The 23,124-nt window shown below is 18.1% G+C and overlaps 6 protein-coding genes across 6 annotated transcripts; all 6 read right to left on the bottom strand.

Annotated features, from left to right (window-relative positions):
* Positions 1–1,088: 1,088 nt before the first annotated feature.
* On the bottom strand, positions 1,089–1,937 carry MKS88_000592 (uncharacterized protein; the record flags this gene model as incomplete). Its single annotated transcript, XM_067217093.1, has 2 exons — positions 1,089–1,730; positions 1,851–1,937. 2 exons carry the CDS (start codon positions 1,935–1,937, stop codon positions 1,089–1,091), a joined length of 729 nt encoding a protein of 242 aa, XP_067075826.1.
* Positions 1,938–6,802: 4,865 nt separating this feature from the next.
* Positions 6,803–7,714, bottom strand: MKS88_000591 (uncharacterized protein; the record flags this gene model as incomplete). Its single annotated transcript, XM_067217082.1, has 2 exons — positions 6,803–7,501; positions 7,628–7,714. The coding sequence occupies 2 exons, from the start codon at positions 7,712–7,714 to the stop codon at positions 6,803–6,805; spliced, it is 786 nt and encodes a 261-aa protein (XP_067075825.1).
* Positions 7,715–10,690: 2,976 nt separating this feature from the next.
* Positions 10,691–11,101, bottom strand: MKS88_000590 (uncharacterized protein; the record flags this gene model as incomplete). The annotated part of the gene is made up of 1 exon (XM_067217071.1): positions 10,691–11,101. The coding sequence occupies one exon, from the start codon at positions 11,099–11,101 to the stop codon at positions 10,691–10,693; it is 411 nt and encodes a 136-aa protein (XP_067075824.1).
* Positions 11,102–13,328: 2,227 nt separating this feature from the next.
* On the bottom strand, positions 13,329–14,304 carry MKS88_000589 (uncharacterized protein; the record flags this gene model as incomplete). Its single annotated transcript, XM_067217060.1, has 3 exons — positions 13,329–13,743; positions 13,982–14,091; positions 14,218–14,304. The coding sequence occupies 3 exons, from the start codon at positions 14,302–14,304 to the stop codon at positions 13,329–13,331; spliced, it is 612 nt and encodes a 203-aa protein (XP_067075823.1).
* A 2,709-nt stretch (positions 14,305–17,013) lies between these two features.
* On the bottom strand, positions 17,014–18,029 carry MKS88_000588 (uncharacterized protein; the record flags this gene model as incomplete). The annotated part of the gene is made up of 2 exons (XM_067217049.1): positions 17,014–17,817; positions 17,943–18,029. 2 exons carry the CDS (start codon positions 18,027–18,029, stop codon positions 17,014–17,016), a joined length of 891 nt encoding a protein of 296 aa, XP_067075822.1.
* A 2,520-nt stretch (positions 18,030–20,549) lies between these two features.
* Positions 20,550–21,461, bottom strand: MKS88_000587 (uncharacterized protein; the record flags this gene model as incomplete). Its single annotated transcript, XM_067217037.1, has 2 exons — positions 20,550–21,242; positions 21,375–21,461. 2 exons carry the CDS (start codon positions 21,459–21,461, stop codon positions 20,550–20,552), a joined length of 780 nt encoding a protein of 259 aa, XP_067075821.1.
* Between the last annotated feature and the right edge of the window lie 1,663 nt (positions 21,462–23,124).

The following is a 23,124-nucleotide window of genomic DNA, read 5'->3' as shown; positions in this document are numbered from 1 at the left end:
ATGTAATGTCAATCATAAAATGATTAAAAAAAAAAACATTCGGAATAGCTTAAAAATAACCGAAATTTTCGTAATTATATGCATATGTATTTCTTATCAATAAATGTTTGTATTTAAGAAACAAAATTACAACGTAATAATAAAAATTAAAACAAAAATTATAGTAACCAAATAAATAAATAAAATTTTTATGAATAATATACTTTTCTTTTTTATGAACAATGAAATATTAAAATAATATGATTTTTACTTAATATAATTCAATATATAAATATAAAATTTTATTCCTTTTGAATGAAATATCATATCTTTATAAAGTCAGAATTAAATAGAATAATAAAATTATATATATTTTTAATTATTCATTTAATTATAAGATCCTAGAATACTGAACTTAATACACTATTATAAATATTTCATATTTAATTAAGGTCATTATTTGATCATATATTTACAACAGCACATTTATTTCTTACAAGAAAACAAGTAAACTTATATTATAAAATTTTTTTACAACTGCATTTTATAATGTATTTTTCATCAAACATATAAAATAAGTATTCTCTTTTAATTATATACATATATATATAATATAATACATTCACTTTTTTTCACCGAGTACAAGACAAAACACATTCATTTTTAATTTTAAAAGTATAAGACTTATTAAATTTACACAGAAAATAATTCGTTCTATCTCTACAAAAACATAATATAAAAAAACATTTTCAAGTTAACCAAAATGAAATGGAACAGTATACAAATAAAGTTATATAAATTGTGCCTTTTTATATATTAATTTTAAGTTTCATACATATAATTTTCAATATAATCTTCAGTAATATAGAAGTACATAAATCATCCAAAATATTATGCTATGCGATAAATTCTTTAAAATACGAAATGAAAAGCATTAAAATATTTAAATTAACAAATAAATATATAAGAGCTTATTTATACAGTTGAGGATCATATTGATAAGCTGCATGTATATAGATTTATCATATTTAATCAATAATAGATATCATTTTTATTAGAGAATAACACTTAAGAATTTATAGAAACTTACAGTTATGAAATACTACTTTTCATAGAGAAGGATATTCAGTATTATGCATCTTACTCTTTATATGTTTTATCTTTCCATACTTTACAATTTCTCTGTGGAAACATATCATTATTATAATACCTATAAACACAAATATCAAACATAATATGAGCATTCCATTATACCAATCTAAAGTAAAATTAAATTTTACACTTTCAGGATCAAATATATATGAAACACCTCCTATTATTCCAATTATTAAAAAGAAGCTAGTCGCAGCACTGATAATAGTTTTATTTACTTTTATATCATTTTTTAAAAACAAAAAATCAGAATTAGTAAAATTCCTAACTTTATTTTTATAATATATTTTGTCTAACACTCTTTTTTCAAAATATGAATTTCCTCTATTGTATACTGAAGCTTTACTTTTTTTAGTCTGATCATAGCCTACTGTATTATTTAATGGACATTGAGGTGGTTTTTTATTTTTTATTTTTTGTACTTTTGCATTATTAGTTGTACACATTTTGTCGTATTCATTGATAGTTGGTATATTTTTCACTAGACTTGTAGTAATATAACCTTTTTTTTGCTTACTTTTTGCCAGCAATCGATGAGTTCTTTTATTTAGCGTTACTTCAATATTGTATTCCCCATCCAAATATTTATTAATGTTACTCTAAAAAAGAAATATTAAATATTCAAAAAATTAAATAATTTTACAGTTAATCAAGTATTAATATAAATAAAATTCAAAAAATACAAATAATATAAATATTTCTAAATAAAACCATCATACCATATCATGATAAAAATGATATATCAAACTTAAAATGATATACGAAAAAATCTTAATAAAAAAGGGTAACTTAATTTTTTTTTCCATTATGAAGATCTTTAAAATTTATATATATTTAATATTCAAAATATTAGCAGTGATATAAAATACTCCTAATGATAAAAGAAGTTTTATTTATTTTTTAAAAATGTTTTATATTTTTATATGAACTTAATAAAATGTATCTATAATACATTTTACAACACTGACACAGAATAATAATATTTTAAATGAATTATGATATTAATATGTAAAATATATTTACAAATGACAAACTTTAATAAAAATAAAATAATTTGAATCGACTCATAAATATTCATAATATATAATTTAGTAGGGTAGGCAATTAAAAAATTTTATTTTTAATTAATTTCAAAATAAAAAAAAAAAAACAGATGATTTCTCAACATTTCTATATAATGAGTTTATACAGCATATAAAACATATAAAATATAGATATTCTATTTTATTTTATATTAAGATAACAACAAATAATTGTAATTATGTTTTACTATTAAGAATTATATTATTATTAACATTATATTATGGATTACGTGCTTCTTGTTAATGAAAAAGTGTTATAATTACATAACAATAGTAATGATACAGGAAAAAATATATTTTTTATAAATTTTTCTCTTACATAATTTATGGCATTGCATTAACTACAATTTAAATATATGAACTTTTACGTTTCCTATAATATATCTAAAAAAATCAAATATGTAGCATGCCAACTTATTTAACAAAAAATATATATGCTAAAGGTAGAATAATAACATAATTTTATCTTTTTAGTAAAACTTTTGAATGTAATAATTTTTATTTGTGTATAATTTATATAATTATAACTAAGTAAATATTTTTAAACAATTATTATTTTTTTTTTTTATTATATATATATATAATGAAGAAATATTAATATAACAAGAAAATAAATCCTTAATATATCATTAATATATTGTTTTAAAGTTTAATATTCTTACAAAAAAAAAAAAAAACATTTGTATTTTTTTATGTTTTATAATGTAGTATATATTTTTTTTCATGACAGTAACTTAATATATGCAAAATAAATTAACTAATTTTTATATTAATCCGTCTAATAACATTTTACTTTTAAATTCATATAATTATTCGAAATTAAATAATTAAACAAATAATTCATTTACTAATTTATAATTTTAATTTTATAAGAAAAACTATATTAAAATTCATTAATTAAAAAATAATGACTATTATGGAATAAGTAAATTTAAGGAGGTATAAAGTTAATATAAATATTTCTAAAATAATTTAATTATATACAATTATATGAAAAACATAAAATATAAATCCATAGATAATTCATATATTTAACACTCAATATTTGTAAAATAGACATATTATTGATATAAGCTTTTTATATTTATATTAATATTTTTGTAAAATATTGAGAATATTACCTCTTTTTCCTGGCTAGATTATTGTAATACTAAATCATATTAGAACGTTATATGAAATATTGTAAAAGTTTTATATATATGAATCTCTACGTAAGTATTAAAATTAAAAAGATATATTTTCATATTAATTATAGTATTTGTGGGTGATTCTTAATAAAAAAGAAAAAAATACGAACGACTGATCCTATTGAATACTCGTAACACTTTATATATATAATTTTGCAAAATAAATATAATACACTTATGAATGTCAATTGCAGTAATATACTTTTATTTCAATTTTTTCATAATTTAATTTCTAATATATTGATAATTAATGTGCAATTAGTATACATAATTGGTTTTATAAATGCAAAATTATATAACTAGAGAATTATTATACAAAATAAATAATTAAGTATATTTTTTACTTAATTACCATATCTTTTTTCCTATTTATAATATCATCTCATATAACATTTATGAATATTTTTTGAAAATATAAAATACATTATAAATATTAGAAAATATTATTCTGGTTAATAAAAATATTCCCAGCAAGTATTCCTATGGGCTATAATATAATAATATCATTTAAAATGGTTAATAACTCATATAATCTGGTAATGTAACTTTGAATAAATTAATAAACCAATTTTATAAAAAAAATATTATAAAAAATATAATAAATTATTAAATGAAAATTTACAAAAAACAAAAATAAACATCTTAAAAAAATGTGTAATCAATTAAAGTGATGGAATTTAGTAAGCTCTTTTAAAACATTAAAAAATAAATACGCAACATATATGTTAAGCAAAATTACAAGATTTATATTAGTTAAATATACGAAAATTTTTATATATATCAATGACAAACAAAAATTTAGATTCCTCCAGATTTTGTTACTTAATCATCTATTTATTATATTTTTTAAATTTCTTCATTAAATTTCTTTATAAGTGCTTTCTTTTTATTTTCTATATAATTTTTTGTATTAGAATACTGAATAATAAAAATTCTTATATATAATAATTTCTGATAGAACGTCATTTAAAAATTTAACTAAAATTATGTTATCGAACAATAGTAATATATGAGGACACTATTTAATTTTTACATATAATTCCTACTATGTCGTGTTGCTTTTTTTTTTTTTTTTTGATACAAATTATTGTATTAATATTTTTAATAATGAACAGTTTCTATTCCATTTTGTCATGTATATTTATAATATATTCCTCTTATTAATAATATATATTAATAAAACCTTTAATTAATATCTTTAGTAATTAACATTAATTAAGGATATATTTAATAAAAGTCTCATATAGTATACAGTATATATTATTTATTAACTTCTTCTGTTATATATATAACAGTAGTGTTCTCAGATGGAATATTATTTTATCAAAAAATTAAGATAAAATAAGAACAAATTATTCTTATTAAAAATAAAACACATTTTCACATGTATAATAACATAATCGTTAATCTTAATATTCTATTTATCTTTTTTTATAAAAATGAAATAATTTAAGAATTATTACATTCGAGTTACTTCAATATTACATTTTGATAAATAATAGGGGCACTATTTTATATGTTAATTCACTTGTTCTAAATTTATTCATTATATGTATGAATTTAAATTTATTTTTATATTAAATATAACTATAATATATTTATTAAAATCGAATCTTTGACAAATCATAGAATGAATTTATTATACTATCTCATGAATATACTTGAATAATTAAATATATTCTACCAATACATTACAGAAACTCATGCTGTATTAAAGTCTTAAATTATTAATAAATATCAAACTCAAATATATTTTTTTATATAAAAGAAATAACCATAATGTTGACCAAGATTATAGTAATTTAAAAAAATACATATAATTAAAAAAAGTATTACAAAAAAAATTCAATTAATAATATTATTAAAAAATATAAAATAAGTACATACAAATAAATAAAAAAAGTTATAAAAAAAAAAAAATACATTTAATTATACCCCGTTGTTTGTTATTATTTTTTAATTATAGATATATAATAAAATTTTTTTATTATCCCAATTTTGTATTATTTTTAATATATTTAAACTATATTATTTTATATTATGTATAACACTCATGAAATTAAGCGCAATGCGCTTTATATACTATGATGAAACTCCTTCCTTTCTAATGCTTACGAGTATGTTTTAAGGCTATCCCTAATAGTTTTTGCGTATATAATTGAGGGATATTATTCCAATATCTTTTTTTATTTTTTCTATTTTCACCTATATATGATCCAAATGGACTAAACTAATATACAAATGAAAGGTGTAAAACATGAATAATATTATTATTGTACAATTATTTCATTTTATGAATAATGAATTATAAATGATAACTTATAATTTATTCAAAATATATAATGGAATATAGTATTTACTTTACAATAAATATAAAAAATCAAAATTGTTCCCATTAAGATATCTTTTACAATAGCTATACAAATAATATTCATTATTGCAAAATGCCAAGAACAGTTATTTCTATGCATTATATATTAATATATAACAACATTTAATCCAATAGTTTAATCCTATAAGGAAATAAAAAAATATATATACTTGTATACATATATTTTCAGTATAATATATATTTAGTTAATTTATTCTAAATTGAATTAATTTCAACTTAAGTAAACAAAATAAACAATTATTCAATATAACGTCTTATTTCAATTTATTAATTTAGAATCCTGAAATTGTTAAACCATTATAGGTATTACATATATAATAAAAATACTGCTTTATTATATGTTCATAATTCCCCTTTTACATTATTCAAAAATAAAAAAACACTAACAATTTTTATTTCACAAATATACTTTATAAGTAACTTCCAGTTAAAATTAATTTTTAGAATTATAATTAAATTCAACTTAAATAAAAAAAAAAATATATATGTACATATATGTATATATAGAAAAATATACTTATGTTCTTTAATTAAATACAAAAGACTAATATATATCTAATTTAAAAATAATGACATATCTTTTGGATTACGCAAACAAATAATAAACTTAGGTATGTAGATAAAAAAATAGAACCCTTCAATTTTTAGTTCAAACATAAAATTAACTATTATATTAAATTATGTAATTTATGTTATTATGTATTATGTTTAAAATGCGCATATATGTTTTACATAAAATTTTTTTAAAATACATATATTAATACATAATATGAAGTTAAATTCAAATAATACGTTAAAATGTATCTTGAAAAAATTTAAAGCATAATGACTTAAGAAAAATTTAAGAAAATATTTATTTTATAGATATGTATCAAAAAGACAAAGTATATATATTTCTTTATTCATCAAGGTTGTGTAATTAACAGTATGTCTATAAAATGCATACCTAAACATATTCCAAATATAACATCACATCAAATAATTTTCTATATAATATATACTTTTATATATCACCCATAATGCTCCTTCCTCAACTTAAGTTTCTTATATTTTTCATTATTTATGAATATTTTAGGAACCAATATTACAATTACTGCAACTAGCAGAACTATAGAAATCACATAGGATATTAGAAAAGAATTACTTATTATTTCTTCAGAAAGTATGTTATATATTGCTTCTCCCCATTTATTTATAGGCGGAAGCTTCAGTGTACTCGTCCAAAATTTTTCTATAGTTTTGAAAAACCCTGTATACTGTATTGTTGGCAATCCAATTCCAAACAATAGAAAAAAAAAAAATAAAGCAATAATTAATCCATATCCTTTATACTTTAATTTTAGTAAGGCCATATATCTAACTTTCCTGTCCCTTTTAACAAAATTATCATAATCTTTTTTTTCGATCCATTTTTTTTCATAATGTAAATGTTTTCCATCAAACATTGCATTATTATAATCTATCACTTCTGCATAGAATCCTGTCTTATTTAACGAACTTGTACTGAATGGTTTCTTTATTCCTTTGACATCTTTTTCATTATTAGATATATCTTTTGTGAGAAACTTTCCAATGTTGGTTACCTCTTCATTTAAACCTGTGATATTTGAATACTCGTTTTGTACACAATTTTCTAGTAATCGATATGTTCTCGTAGAAAATATTCTACAGTGATTATATTTTTCATCTAGTAATTTATTAAACGTACTCTAAAAAAACAAGACATATAATATTTAAAATAATAAAATATTTTACAGAAAAAAAAAAAATATTACGAAAACTAAAAAAATGCAAAGTATTAATAAAGCAAATATCCTTAAATATTATTATCATACGTCAACACAGATAAAATTACTTATCCAAGTTAAAAGGATTAAAGTAGCAATTTTTAAAAATAAAAGTGACTTAATTTCTTGTTCCATGACGTATATATAAAATATTATAATATATTTACTAAGAGTAAAATCAATTATAATGTAATATACTTCCAATGAACAGATGTATTTTTATATTTTAATATTTTTATCATTAAAAATCAAATAATATGGATATAACTATAATATATTTTACATTACAGGAAAAGACGTATATCTTTATAAATAAATTATTAAATTTTTACTATAAGTTTTTAAAAAACTAAACTTTATTAGATCATAATAATTTAGATTCATTCATAAATATTCAAAATATATATATAAATAATTTAATATAATACAGTAAATAAATATTTTATCTAATCTTTTCAACAGAAAGTAAAAAACAAAATATATATTATTTCATAAAATTCGGAAATAATCATTTTATTTATAATACGAAATATATGTAATATAAATTATATATTGCTCCCTCTTATAACAGATTAATGATAATTTTGTAAAAGTTTTCCTATTAATAACTCAATATTTACAAACACTAAATTTTGGAAAAACGCTTTATAATTATTAATAAATAATAATTATTATAATAATACTATTAATAAATGACAAAAAATATAATTTGTAAAACGTGCGTAATATTTAATAATAAAACCTGAATGCCTTATAATCTATTATATATTTAAAAAAAAAAATGTTTAAGGTACGATATAACGTAAGAAGAAACATATCTTTCAAATACATATTAAAAAAGATTTTTTATTTTTTAACAATAATTTTTTAAATATTATAACATTAAAATAAGTTTAATATATACGGATATTTATAAATGAAAAATATTCATAAGAATCTAATTAATTTTTTTTCTATCTTATTTATAATTAATTATATATGATTTGAAAAAATACTAATATGATAAAAAAAAACAATAATTAGATCACAAAAGAATTACTTCGTATATATATATATACATATTAATTAAATGGAATAAATATTTTAATAAATTACCGTAATAAATAATATTGAAAAAAATTATATATAACATAATATATATAATTATTTTTTTTATTGAAATTCTTACTAACAATATTTTCAATTTCACCATACAGCAATATCCGTATGCGCTAATTTCATTTTATATAGGTCCTAAGTATACTTTTAAGAAGAACAAATTATACATGCATTATTTCATTCAATAAATAATACTTTTTGATTAGTACTAAAAAGCAATAAATAAAATATATATTAATATAATAATAATATTTTCATTTGAATCTACAAATGAACAAATTTAATATTATATCGTTACTGACAAAACGGTTAAATTGTGAAACTTATTAGTTAAATTTATATATATAATTATCCTGAAAAAATAAAATAGTAACTTTTTAAATATATTTTATAAAAATTTATCAAAAAACTAAAAATAACATAATTTATTTATAAATTATATTTAATTAAAGAATTTTTTTTAATTTTTTTATTTAATTTAAGCAGTTATTAATTTAAAGAAATTACTAGTATATAATATAAACTGCATATTTTTTTATACATCTTCAAATTATATTAAATTTTAACATAATACATTTTTAGAAAAGTGTAAAAAATATAACATTATTATAAATATTTATCTTTATATAATCATATAATTATATAAAAGAATGCATTGATTTTCATTACATTTAATATAAATTATTTCCTAATTGATATATAACAGATATTTAATAGTTTTATATTATGATAAAACAAAAAAAATAAAAAAAAAAAAAACTTCAGAATATTATCTATTAGTAAATGATTATATTTTATTTATTAATTCAATTGTATAATAATGTAAAAAATTAAAAAGTATATATACTTCATTTGTTTATAAATTTTCAGTATATTTTATATTTAATTAATTCATGCAACACTGAATTAACGCCTAAATAAAACACAATAATAAATAATTTTAACCCTTTTTCTAATTATGAAAACTTAGAATTTGTAGGTTATTATTCAAAAATAAATAAACGTTTATTTAATAAAGTTATTATTTTATGATATATTTATATTTTCCCTTTTAATATAAGCAAAAAAGAACTAAATATTTATTAAAATATATTTTACAATAAATATATTTTATAATTATTTTCTCATGAAATTCATTTTATATAATAAATATTAATTTATTTTAATAAACTATATAAATATCAATGCAACGAAATTGACTCACATGGATTCGTTAAATAAAAAACAAGATACATTCATTTTTAATATAAAATTATTAATACATTTTTTTTCTTATTATGTCAATAAAAAATAATATTAAGAATCAACACGTTAAAAAATAAAATATGCCATATTTTATAATTAATATGTCAGTTATCACAATAATTCAATAAAATTATATAAAATATCCTTTTATGCCCTCATCTTAACACGCACACATAAATTTTTTATAAAAAACTATTTAAACATAAAAATGTATGTATGAATCCGTAATATTCAATTTAGCAAAAATAATATATTAGGATGCAAATTAAAAAGTATTTAAACATAAAAATTCGCAAAAAAAATTAAAAAAATATATTTAACTAATATCCATTAAATATAATATGTATATATAAGTTCATTTATAAAATACAATCAATTATTGGTATGTTCATCATTCATATCACTATATATACTACATCTATTACCTTATATTAAATAATTCTTTACGAAAAGAAAGATATTCTTTAATATTCTCTTAATCTTTCGCTAAACTAAATTTTTTCATATTTCATAACTTAATTGTAGTAATATACAATACCTAATATAATTACTACAAATATTATAAATAAAGGAACACAATATTTGAAAATAGTTGAAACTCTCATTACTTCCCTGAACATCGAAACATTTATGCCTAATAAATCTTTAAACGCCCCCCTACTTTAGGTAAATAAATGCTAGTACTCGTATTTAGAGTTAACAATCTTAAATAACTCAACAAATCTTTTCCACATAAAAAATAAAAGGATAAATCTACTGAAGATACCACTAAAACCAATATGAACAATAATAAACATAAAGAAAATGTAGTCTTCTTTGTTTAAACTTTATTTGTTTGTATGTTCTATTGCTAATTGTCCGGTTTTTTTTAAGACATTCTGTATTATCGAGAATTTTGAATATTTTTCTTTCAATATATGAATATTTTTTTGATCCAAATATACAAGATTTATTTTTCAGAGCTTCATTATTATTTCTAGCATTATTTAATATACCTCTATATGGTTGTTTCTTTTTTCCTGTGCTCTCTCTTTCATTATTAAAAAAATCTTTACTTATGTTCACAACATTCTTTGATATTCCTTCTTTTAGTTCTAGAATACTTGAATTCTTATTATGCTTATGATTATATAGTAATTTACATGTTCTTGGATATAATTTTCCATTAAATTTGTACATCGAATAAAAAGTTTTGTTAAACGTATTCTAAAAATATAATGTAAATATTTGTTATTTAATGGAGTAAATAATTTCATTACAAAAAAGGTATTCATAAAAGTAAAACCTTATATATAATAATAATACAAATAAATATAAATAATATTGTTATACAAAATCACTTTTGAAATTGTACATCCAAGTTAGAATAATAGATGTTCCAATTTTAATAAAAAGTAGTAACCTAAATCTTCATTCCATTATATATAACCTTAATATTGTAAGATATTCAGTAAAATAAATATTAATTAGAACGTTATATACATCCAATGATAAATGATTCTGCGTTAATTTTTTTTTTATAATTATTAATTACAAAATATTGATTTATCTTGAAATAAATATTTAATGCATATATCTTTAGGGCATTATATATTATAGAAACAATTAAATAATTTTAAAATTAATTCTAATATATTTACACTAATGTTACATAAAAAAGATTAACTTTAATTTAAATGATATAAATTTAGTTCATTCATAAATATTCCAAATATATTAACCAAATATCTATTATAGTAGAGTGATTAAATTTTTTTTTATTAATACAATTTAAAATAAAATAAAATATACGATTATTTATACATAGAAAAATTCATTTTATTAACAAAAAATAATGTATAGAATAATGATATTACACTGTTCTGTATATTAAGCCAATAATTACTAACTTCAACTGCCTTATTCATTTAATAATTCTAATATATATACGTTCTCTTTTGGTAAAACGAATTAATATTGTTAAAAAATATAATTTATTATGGGATTATAATAATAAAAATAAAAAAGAAAAATAAGACGTATATCAACAACTCTTTTTTTTACATAAGCTATTAAGCATAATTTGAATGACAATTAAAGAAAAACTTTCTATTGTTGGTTATAATGTATTAAAAGTGTTGAATTCGCAGCATGTCTCCTAATCATTCAAGAAATATAGATTTAATATGAAAGTATGAAGTAACTTTTTTATTTTTATAACTTATTTTATATGATTTTAATTTTTAATTAAGTTTAATTTATGTCATTATATAAAAATAAAATGTTTTACTATTCATATACTTAACATTTTTCTTCTATCATTTAATTAAATATTTTTACATTAAGATATATTAATATAACATAAAAAAAAAAAGAAAATATGAAAAGACATATATTATAAGTAAAATTAGTATAAATAAAAATATTTATTACATTTGTTCACACTTAAAAATATTTGAAATGAAATTTACACATAAAAATAATGTCTGGCGTATAATTTTCATATAACATATATGAAAAAATAAAATTATAAATTACTATGAAATATGATTTAATAATTTTTCTACTTCCAATTTTTTATTTAATACAGTATATTTTATATATTCCATTATTATCACATAATGTCATTAATAAATTTTAGAGATGCTTTACAGTAAACCAGAATAAATGTATAAAATATAACATTTTATTAAAAACAAATTTTAGAGCACATATGATTTCGTTCATGCACTTCTGTTACTTACGAACTGGAAATATTAGAATAATCATTATAAAAATATTATATTTAAAAATTTTATTACAATCATCATAAATGTAATTTTTTGTAATTGTTCTATTTATAAAATATTATAATTTCTTGGGAAAAATTAGGAAACGAAAAAAAAAAAAAATTATATATAGGTACAACAAAATATATACTATTTTCTTTCAAAAAAAAAGAACAATAAATATTTATTTTTAATTTAATACTAATAGTATTGTGATTAAATAAAATTACCACATAGTTATTAAGCTATATTTCACTTATTATAACAAGCACAATTAGTTATGTTTAAAATAGATGTTAAGTCAGGTCTTCAAAATAATTACAGAATAATTATACTATTATAAACTAAACTTAACAAACAAACATATATTTGTTATAAGAATCTACTTAATTAAAAAAAATTATATATATCAAGTCATAATATTTAATTCAAAGGTAGCAAAACTCGAAAATACAAATTTAAAATTACATATATATTGAAATTCGTAATAAAACTAATAACATATTTTTATTAATTTTACCTATAAAGTAGGTGGGGTATATGAAATACATTTATGATATATATGCAATTATATATGTGTTTATTAAGTATATCACTAATGATATAATGTATATTATTTTATATTAAAGGATGCGTTATATAAAGAGATATATTTTATATTATTGATAGAATATTTCTTTTAACTTTATTTTTTGATTTTTTATAAAATTTTTATAGTAATAAACAACCTCTAATATAATTATTATAGCTGATGAAAAGAAAGTCATTCGATTAAATAGAATACTCACTGCTGTTTCTACTGCAGGAAAATCAGTTATTTTTAGTCCAAACAACTTTGCTATAGGCTCAACTATTTTAATATAACCACCTATAATAAGCGAATCAAAGTTTCTGGTTATATGTACGTTTAACAAACACATTTCACCAAATAACCCATTGTTTTGTTCCACATAAGTGAATGATATATCTAATATGGGTATCATTAATACCAACAAGAAAAATATTAAAAGTAAAGAAAATCGTAATCCATATTTTCTACATTTTAATTTTCTGTAAGATTCATCGTTAGTTATCCTGATCATTTTCAAAAATCACATTTTATCAAGTGCATTCAAAAATTTTATTTCGAAATTGGAACATGCTTTATAAAGTATCTTACTTTTATATGTCATAGGTTACTTAAACCGTCTTTTATTAATTAATGAACTTTTATATAAATGTTCACTTTTATTTTTTTTTCTTTTTTACATTATTAATTGTAAATCCTTTTTCATTCATTTTATTAATACAATATGGTATCTCAAACTTTTACTCTCTAATATTGTAATATATTTCCCTTCCATAGTTTTCTAGTGATCGATAATTTCTGAGATATAATATTATATTAAAATTGTTCCATTCCCTCAACATGTCAAACATATTCTAAAAAAATAAAACAATTATTTGTTATATAAAAGAATAAATAACGCCATTTTAAAAAAAATAATTAATAAAAATAAATAAGTAAAAAATGAATATTAATATTATAGTAAAAAAATTCTATCATACCATATCACTGTAAAAAGGGAATAACCAAATTAAAAAGATAAACTCAACAATTTTAATAAATAAGAGCAACTTAATTTCTTGTGCCATGCAAAATTTCCTTAATATTGTAATATATACAATAAAAAAAAAAAAAATTAATATAATGCAGCTGCAGCAATAAAAATTACTAAATTTATTTTTATTTACCTTTCTTTTGTTAGTATCTTATAAAAATTTAATAAAATGTATATAATTATGGGATATTTTTACAATTTAGACAAAAGAAAAACAAAATACATTTATAAAGCTGTTATAAAATATTAAGAGAAAATTTATTTTTTAAAAATTATATAATTTTAATTTATTCATATATATTCAAAATGTATAATTTTGTTAATTAATGTAACACAGTAATTAAATTTTTCTATTAATCTAATTCAAAAAAAAAAAAAAAACAGAGATTAAAATAAAAATTTTACGGAAATATTACATTCTTTTGCATATATTTAAAAATATTTCAAATAAAACATTTTAAATTAAGAATGATAAAAAATTTATAATAATCTCATAAAAAAATAAGTGAGAATATCTATAAAATTTACTAAAATATATGATATAGTATTTTTTTCTGTTGATAGTTTTAAAAGGAATAATTTTTTTTTATTTTATTACACTTACCCAATGTAAGCTACATAATATGCAGATGCTATTTAAACAATGAACATAAATAAATAATACATTGTTAAACATATTTTTATGAGAAAAGTTATGATTTGTTCAGATTATTTTGATCTTTACATACAATAATAGAGATACTAATAATTATAAAAATATAATACATAAAAAATATTATGGTAATTAAAAGTAACATTATAACATTTCATTTTGCACCTAAAATATTACTGTTTTATAGAATCAATAGAAAAAGTATAAAAAAGGAAAAACTATTAATTAAATAATACAAATTTAATTTACAAAAAACATATTTATAAGAATTAACATTATTATGTCTTTATTGTTTTAAGCTATTTATAATGTTGTTGAGGCATTCCCAGAGCTATTTGCTAGTTTCCCGGTATTATTATGATAATTTGATCGTTTCAGCTGTATATTCAGATTAAATGTTTCCTTATATAATACACTTTGACCCACTTTATGAATTTATAATAGTACATATATATGACTATTAAAAAGATTTAGTATATATATAATAAAATCTTACTAAATATTTATTTATATGAAGAATTTATCAGACTTATAAAGGTTCATGGATTTTTAACACTCTTGTGGTCATATTTCTTTATTAATTATATATATATTTGTCCGAATTACTTTCTAAAAATAATGTATAATATACAAATAATTTATTCTTCATTGTATATTAAATGTTCTCCATAATAAATAGGTACAATGTGCATTAAAAATATACGTATATATATATATATATATAGAAATATTAATATTGAATATATCTCTTATTCAAATGAATATTCAATATTATTTGAATTACTACATTGTTACAAATATATCATTTATATTAATGTATTGTTTTTTTTAATAAAAAACGTTTATTGCTTATCCATATAATGTATTTCATATTTTTTCCTTCAATTATTTTTTCTAAAATGTAAAAAAAATTTATTTACTATTACAGTTGTAAATAATTTCGTACATATCCAGTAATTCATATTCCTTTAATGTTTTTATTATAAAAATGCAACATTTTTTTGTCTATACTATCAAACATCAAATATTAATATATATTATAATTATATATATTTAAAATTAAATAGCATGCCAATGAAATTACATTATTTAAATGTGTCTTTTATATTATCATATATTTTAGTTATATAAATTTCTCTATAAGTTTTTATTATTCTAATTAATCCATATGATAATTTACGTTCTAAATACTTAAATAAAGAAACATGCACACATATAATTTATTGAAAAGGAATATTACATCCTTTTTGTTTTATTATTACCATTGATATTTGATCCTCTAAAAGATTTTTATATTTTAAAACATTTATTCTATTTATATATTATATGTAATTAACAATTTCATATATACTTCTACTCTTTACATAGTTTGACTGCCTTATATCTTATACTAATTGTAATTCCTATATAATGAATCATACATATTAGTATGATAATTTATTTCATTCATTTTTAGATAATAATTCTCCATGTATTAAATATTCTTCTTTTTTATTATATAAGTTTCCATATATAAAAACACAACTTTAACAGTTTATTTTAAAGAAAAGCATATATATGTCAGGAGAACAAAATGCAATCACTTCATTTCATTAAAAACAAAAAAGACACACTTATTTTTAATTTAAAAAAAATAATTTATAATTTTAATTTTTTAAAAAAACAATAATATTAAACCAAGAAAAAAGAAAAAATAGGAAGTACCCATACTTATATTTAAATATAAATCAAAACATAAATTCTATAAAAGTATAAGATTTTTCCTATTAAATATGAATTTTAACGTACAAACATATATTATCCTTGAAACTTATTTTAATACTCATATGTATATGATAAGGAATAATATATAATTATTGTTAAAGTATATATTTATATAAAAACCTAAAATACATCAAATGTTCAATTTCAGAAAAAAAAAAAAACAATTTTTTTAAAGTTGCGTTTCAGAAAGGTTATGAATAATTAGGTGCATTTTTAAAATATAAGCAATTATGGTCATGTTAAATAAATATATAACTAAGGATATTACAATTATTATTTCATAATTATAAATTCTTTATAGAAATACCCATATTCCTTAATATTGATTTATCTTTTCCTGAACTTAATTTTTTCGTATTTTTTAGTTTTTTTATGGTAATACATAATCCATGATATAAATGTGACAGCTAATATAACTAAGGGAACGAAACATATTAGAAAACGAAAAAATCGGCCTAATATGCATGCATCACTAACACCTTCTGACATACTTTTACACAATTCACATGTCGCTCTAGGACCTAAACTATCTGAATGCTCCCAAAAACTTGTTAACGCTTGCAACGGAATTAAAATTTTCGACCATGGCTCCTTTTTCACCAAATTTTCTAAAGGTTGTTTCTTTAAACCAAAGTAAGACAATAAACTCTCATTACCAGACAATCCTAGTGTTAGTTCTGCTATGAATACTACCAATAAAAACAAGAACAATAATAAAGGTAAAGCAATTCGTAATCCGTATTTTTTAATTATTATATTTTTGTAAATTCTATCATTCAATGTTCTGCTGTTTTTAAGAAAATCCATATAAACAAGTTCTTTGAATATTTTTTTCTCTAAATGAGAATATTTTTTCGTTTCAAATATAGAAGATTTATTTTTCGTAATCTGCTTCTGTTCACTAGCATTATTTAATGAATTTCTATTTGATCGTTTGTTTTTTGTTGAAGCCCCTTTTTCATTATAATATATATTCCTATTTTCGTACTCTCCATTTTGTGACATATCATCTGTTAAATCCATAATATTTGAATTATTACGTTTCTTACAATTTTCTAATAATCTACAATTTCTTACACATAATGTTCTACTAAAAATGTAGTTCTTTTCCAAATAGTTGTTATAATTAATCTAAAAAAACAAAGATAATAATGGGTATTTAAAAGTAAATAATATCATGATAAAAAACTGTACTAATATAAATAAAACACCAAACATATGAATATGTAAAATATGGTTTAATAATGTTATCATACCATATGATTGTTAAAACGGAGTATCCATGTTGAACTCATATATTCAACAATTTTAATGAATAGAAGCAATTTAATTTTTTGTTTCATGTTATTGAATCTTAATATTGTAATATATACACTATGGAATTATTTAACCATAATAAAATACACTATTATTGATAAAGAAGAGTATAATTATTTTATTTTATTATTTTTCTATTTATAAAAAAATTATAATTCATATATGTATATATAATTTTTTATTAGCACATCCAATGAAAATTATCGTTATATATATGTTTAAACGTTTATATCTTAATGATATTTATATAAAAAAAACTTTAATTATAATAATATCAAATAAATTAATAATAAATATTCAAAATATATAAATTATTTATATAATATAGAAAATTAATTTAACAATATTTTTATTATATACTTCCAAAATAGAATAAAAAAAAATGTAAGTTTTTTTTTAATTTCTCGAATTATTCATTTGTTATAGAATATAGAATAGAGAGAATATATATAATACATTTTTCTATAAATTAAGAGAATAATAACTAACATTAAAGAGGTAATCCTATTAATAATTATAATTTTATATACATTAAATTTGGAAAATCCCTTTATAGCTAATAAAATATTGATAATAATATAACAGCATGTTAATAATTATAGAAAATACAGAAAATAGTATTATTCACAATTTTCTGTGTTTTATTATTTATAGCATTTTCATTAGTTAGGACGTGGATATATTCATTTATATATGATATATAATATATTTAAAAAATCATACTAGTAAAATACTATATATACTATATAAAAACAAATGTTTTATAACTATGGAAAAAGTGATTTATATTTTTCTATAATTATTCTTCTAAATTGTAGTTTATAATGAACTTTAATTATATTATTATTTCTCCATGCTATTCTTGAAAATAAATTGAACTAAATTTTTCAGTTAATTAATTAAATGAATAAATATATATATATACATACATAACCATTAAAAAAATAATAACAATAAAGGAAAAGTTATATAAAATACATAGATATAAGCATAACCTAAGTTAGAACATAGTCATATATTATTTATAAAGAATTAAAATAAAACAAATTTTTGTTTCATTCATTTATTTTAGCATATCTACTTTAGTAATATTTATAAGATACAATAAAATAAAAATTACTCATATAAAAAAATAAATTAATATATATAAGTATACTTTTATTTATTTGAACAGAAGAGTAATACACAAAATTAATAACTATCTGCGTATAATTAGTACTAAAAATAATTTAGCACCAATATATTTTAACTACTTCCCAAAAATATTCCGAACATTGAATCCTGAAATTTAACCAAAAAACTAAAATACTACTTTTGCATTGTATATAAAAAAAATTCATATTTTTTGACCTATATATTATTTAAAAAATTAGCATAATAAATATGAAAGAATAACTATTAGTCAACATAAATCATGTATATTTATATATATTCCTAAAATAAGATGAAAACACTACATAACACATTTATAGTCAACAATAAAATATAACTCAAACACAAAAACAAATACCTATACATAATGAAAATATAGTATAAAACACATACTTTTAATTTCTTCTAATATCAAATTAGTATTTTACAATTATATATTACATTCATGGAAACACACTATTATACTTAGGTAAGAAAAAGTATTTGTACATATTATCAATGAGCATATGCTTAAATCTGATTAATTTAATTTTTGAATGAAATAAAAAATAAAAGCTATATATATTATATTTATTTTTTTTTTTTAAATTAAAAGAAAACTATATTTAAGTAAAATAATAATATGATAAACATTTTAATTATTTATTTAATTGTAATGATTTAGCATGTCAAAGTTAATAAATAATTATTAATAGTTTATATATAAAAAAAATACCTTTTCATTATATATTTATAATTTCACATTCATACAATTAAAAAAAAATAAATGTGCTGTTAAAAAGTTTTCTATATTTAGTAAATTTTATAAGATATTCTACATAAAACATATCATATAAAATAAATATAAAGTTTTTTTTTAAATTAAAAATATTTATATACGCTTTTGAATAACAATAAATATATTCAGTTCATTTCATAAAATATCAATAACATCAAATTAACTTATAAATTAAAAATGATAATTCTTTTTTTTAATAACTACCCAAGTAATAATTTTAGACAAGTAGGAGTTACAAGACACTAAGGAATAATTAAATAAAAATTATCACAAAAATTCAATAAATATGTACATATTGCGATAATACTTATTCATTTTAAAGCAAACATATATTTTCATGAAAATGTGTATAAATACGCAATTAAGTAATTTATGTCAAATACATTTAATAAAGATTAACAAATTAAAATGCATATTCTAAAATATAAAAATATTCTAATCCACAAAGAATTAAAAACCATATTTTTTTGCCGTGGTGCATAATAAATTCCAGATATACATACATGTACTTATAAAAATTATATTAATTATAGTTATCTTTATTAAGATTATATCAATAAATATATTACAGTAACAACATCGTATTAATAACTTGCTTACAGAAAAATACATAATATCATTCATATCCCTCAGTTATCAACTTAATTTTTTGATATTTTTCATTATTTCTCAAGATCTTATAAATCCCTATTATAATTAAGACCGCTAACATAATGAAAGTTACTGCATATAATAATATATAAGCATGTGCTTCATTTTGTAAACCTAATGTACCTTTAAGAAACTCTAAAATTACAGTATCTATATTACTTCCACTTTCTTGACTGGACGTACTCAACGAGGATAAATGGAATCCACGCAATATAGGTAATCCTATTCCCAAAAGAAAAAAAATAAAAAATATAGCAACTCCAAATCCATAATTTTTAAATTTTATTTTATTTAAAGCTATATTTCCAATTCTTCTTTTTTTTTCAAAAAAGTGATCATAATCTTTTTTTTTTATCCATTTTTTTTCAAAATGAAAATGCTTTCCATCAAACATTCCATTATCATAATCGATAACTTCTGTATAGTATTGGGACTTATTTAATAAACTTCTATTAAATTGTTCTTTTTTTCTTTTATCCCATTTTCTATTATTAGATAGATTTATACTTTTGTATTCTCCATTATTACTTATATTATCTTTTAACTCTAAATTATTTGAATTCCTATCTTGCTTATATTTTGCTAGTAATCGATAATTTCTTGTATCTGATTTTCTATCAAATGCGTAGTTCTCATTCAAGGATTTGTTAGATGTTCTCTAAAATAAAAGAAAAAGGTAAATACGTACTATTTATTAGAATGTAAAAATTAAAGAATAAAAAAAATCATTAATAAATATAATATACAAAGAATAAAAACAATACAAATTCCTTAAATAATATTATCGTACTACATCAGTGTTAAAGTAACATATCCAAGTTAAAAGGATAAATGCAACAATATTAATTAATAATATTAACATTATTTTTTCTTCCATGATATACTCTATTAATATTATAATTTATATATTAATAAGAAAAATAATAATATTATAATGTACTTGCAAATGTAATGATGTACGCTATATATATTTAAAAAAGTTTTTTTTTATTGCTATACGAATACTTAATAAAATATATATAACTATAATGAATATGATATTTACAAAAGTAAATAATCGAAAAATTATACTATAAAAATTGTATGTTAAATTATTAATATCAAAATAAACGTACATTTAAAAAACATATCAAGCATACATTCGTAAATATTCAAAATATATAATTTAATTATTTAACATAATGCATCAATTAAATAATTTATTTTTTAATCCATTTCCCAGTAAAATAGAAAGAAAAATATAGATTCCTTTATTATTCAAAAATATTCAGCTTATATAGAATGTATACACGGTATAAAATGTATATATAATACAATTTTCTAGATGTTCAATAATTACTAATTTTAACGATGTTATTTTTTATTAAATCTAATTTTATAAATATTATATTTTATAAAATTGTGCTATTGTTAAAAATATTAATAATATAAGTAAATTAATTGTTATAATATATGAAAAAAACAACACTTTGTTTTATTCTAAATATAACACATAATTTAGTTACTGTTTAAGCAAATACTGAACTTTATGGACTAGAAGATATTTAAATTAATAAAATTAATTATATATAACATGATCTATAAAAAACAATATATTTCGAAATAAAATAATGAATGTTTTTTATTTTCGAATAATATTGTTCAATGTTATTATATTTAATTAAGTCATATCATTTTTTGCAGAAAAAATATTTTTAAATTTTAGAATTAATTGTTGTTTTTTAATTAAACATACATTTAAAAGAAAATAATATTAAGAAAGCTATTAAAAAGCATAATAAAATCTTTTTTAGCCAGGTGTTTAACTTTTTTATTTATATATATCCTTATATTATCATAAGTTTTCCAGATCCGATTATATATTATAAGAAAAAAGGAACACATATGCTGTTTCATATGCTAAGCAAAACATTTATAAATATACGTATGGTATAATAATTAAAAAAATATTAATCTTAATTTTTGTATAGCATTTGAACGTACATAATAGAATGTTTAAAGAAATTAATGTTATGTAAAAAACTCTTATAAAAATACAATCAAAAATCATATATATTATACTTATATTATTAAGGCTTTTATTAAAAATAAAGCTTATTATTTTAATTAAAACATAATGGAACTTATAGCATTAATAAAATCACAATTACATTTGTATTAACTATCTTATATGTATAAAATGGATTTACCAGTTCTAAGTGTATTATTATTAAAATAAGGATTACAAATATGTAATAAAATTTCTACTCATTATTATAAACTCCTTGTATTTTTGTACTTATATAAGATCTCATGTCCGCTTTGGAAAACGAAGATGAACCATACAAATACAAAATATCACAAAAATATTAATGATTATCTATATATAAAGATATTATAGAAACAATTTATATAACTTGAAATTTATTTACATATTATTTAATGGATATTTGTATTTTGTTAGTACAATATTATTCGATTTTTTAATATACTACTTGCTTAATAGATATAGTAATAAGTAATTATTGTATGATACTAGTTAATATCATAATAACATTAGT

This window comes from Plasmodium brasilianum, chromosome 1 (assembly GCF_023973825.1).
Source record: "Plasmodium brasilianum strain Bolivian I chromosome 1, whole genome shotgun sequence".
Classification (NCBI taxonomy): Eukaryota; Apicomplexa; class Aconoidasida; order Haemosporida; family Plasmodiidae; genus Plasmodium; species Plasmodium brasilianum.
Note: the sequence above shows the minus strand (reverse complement) of the source record. Positions and strands in the feature narration are given on the sequence as shown.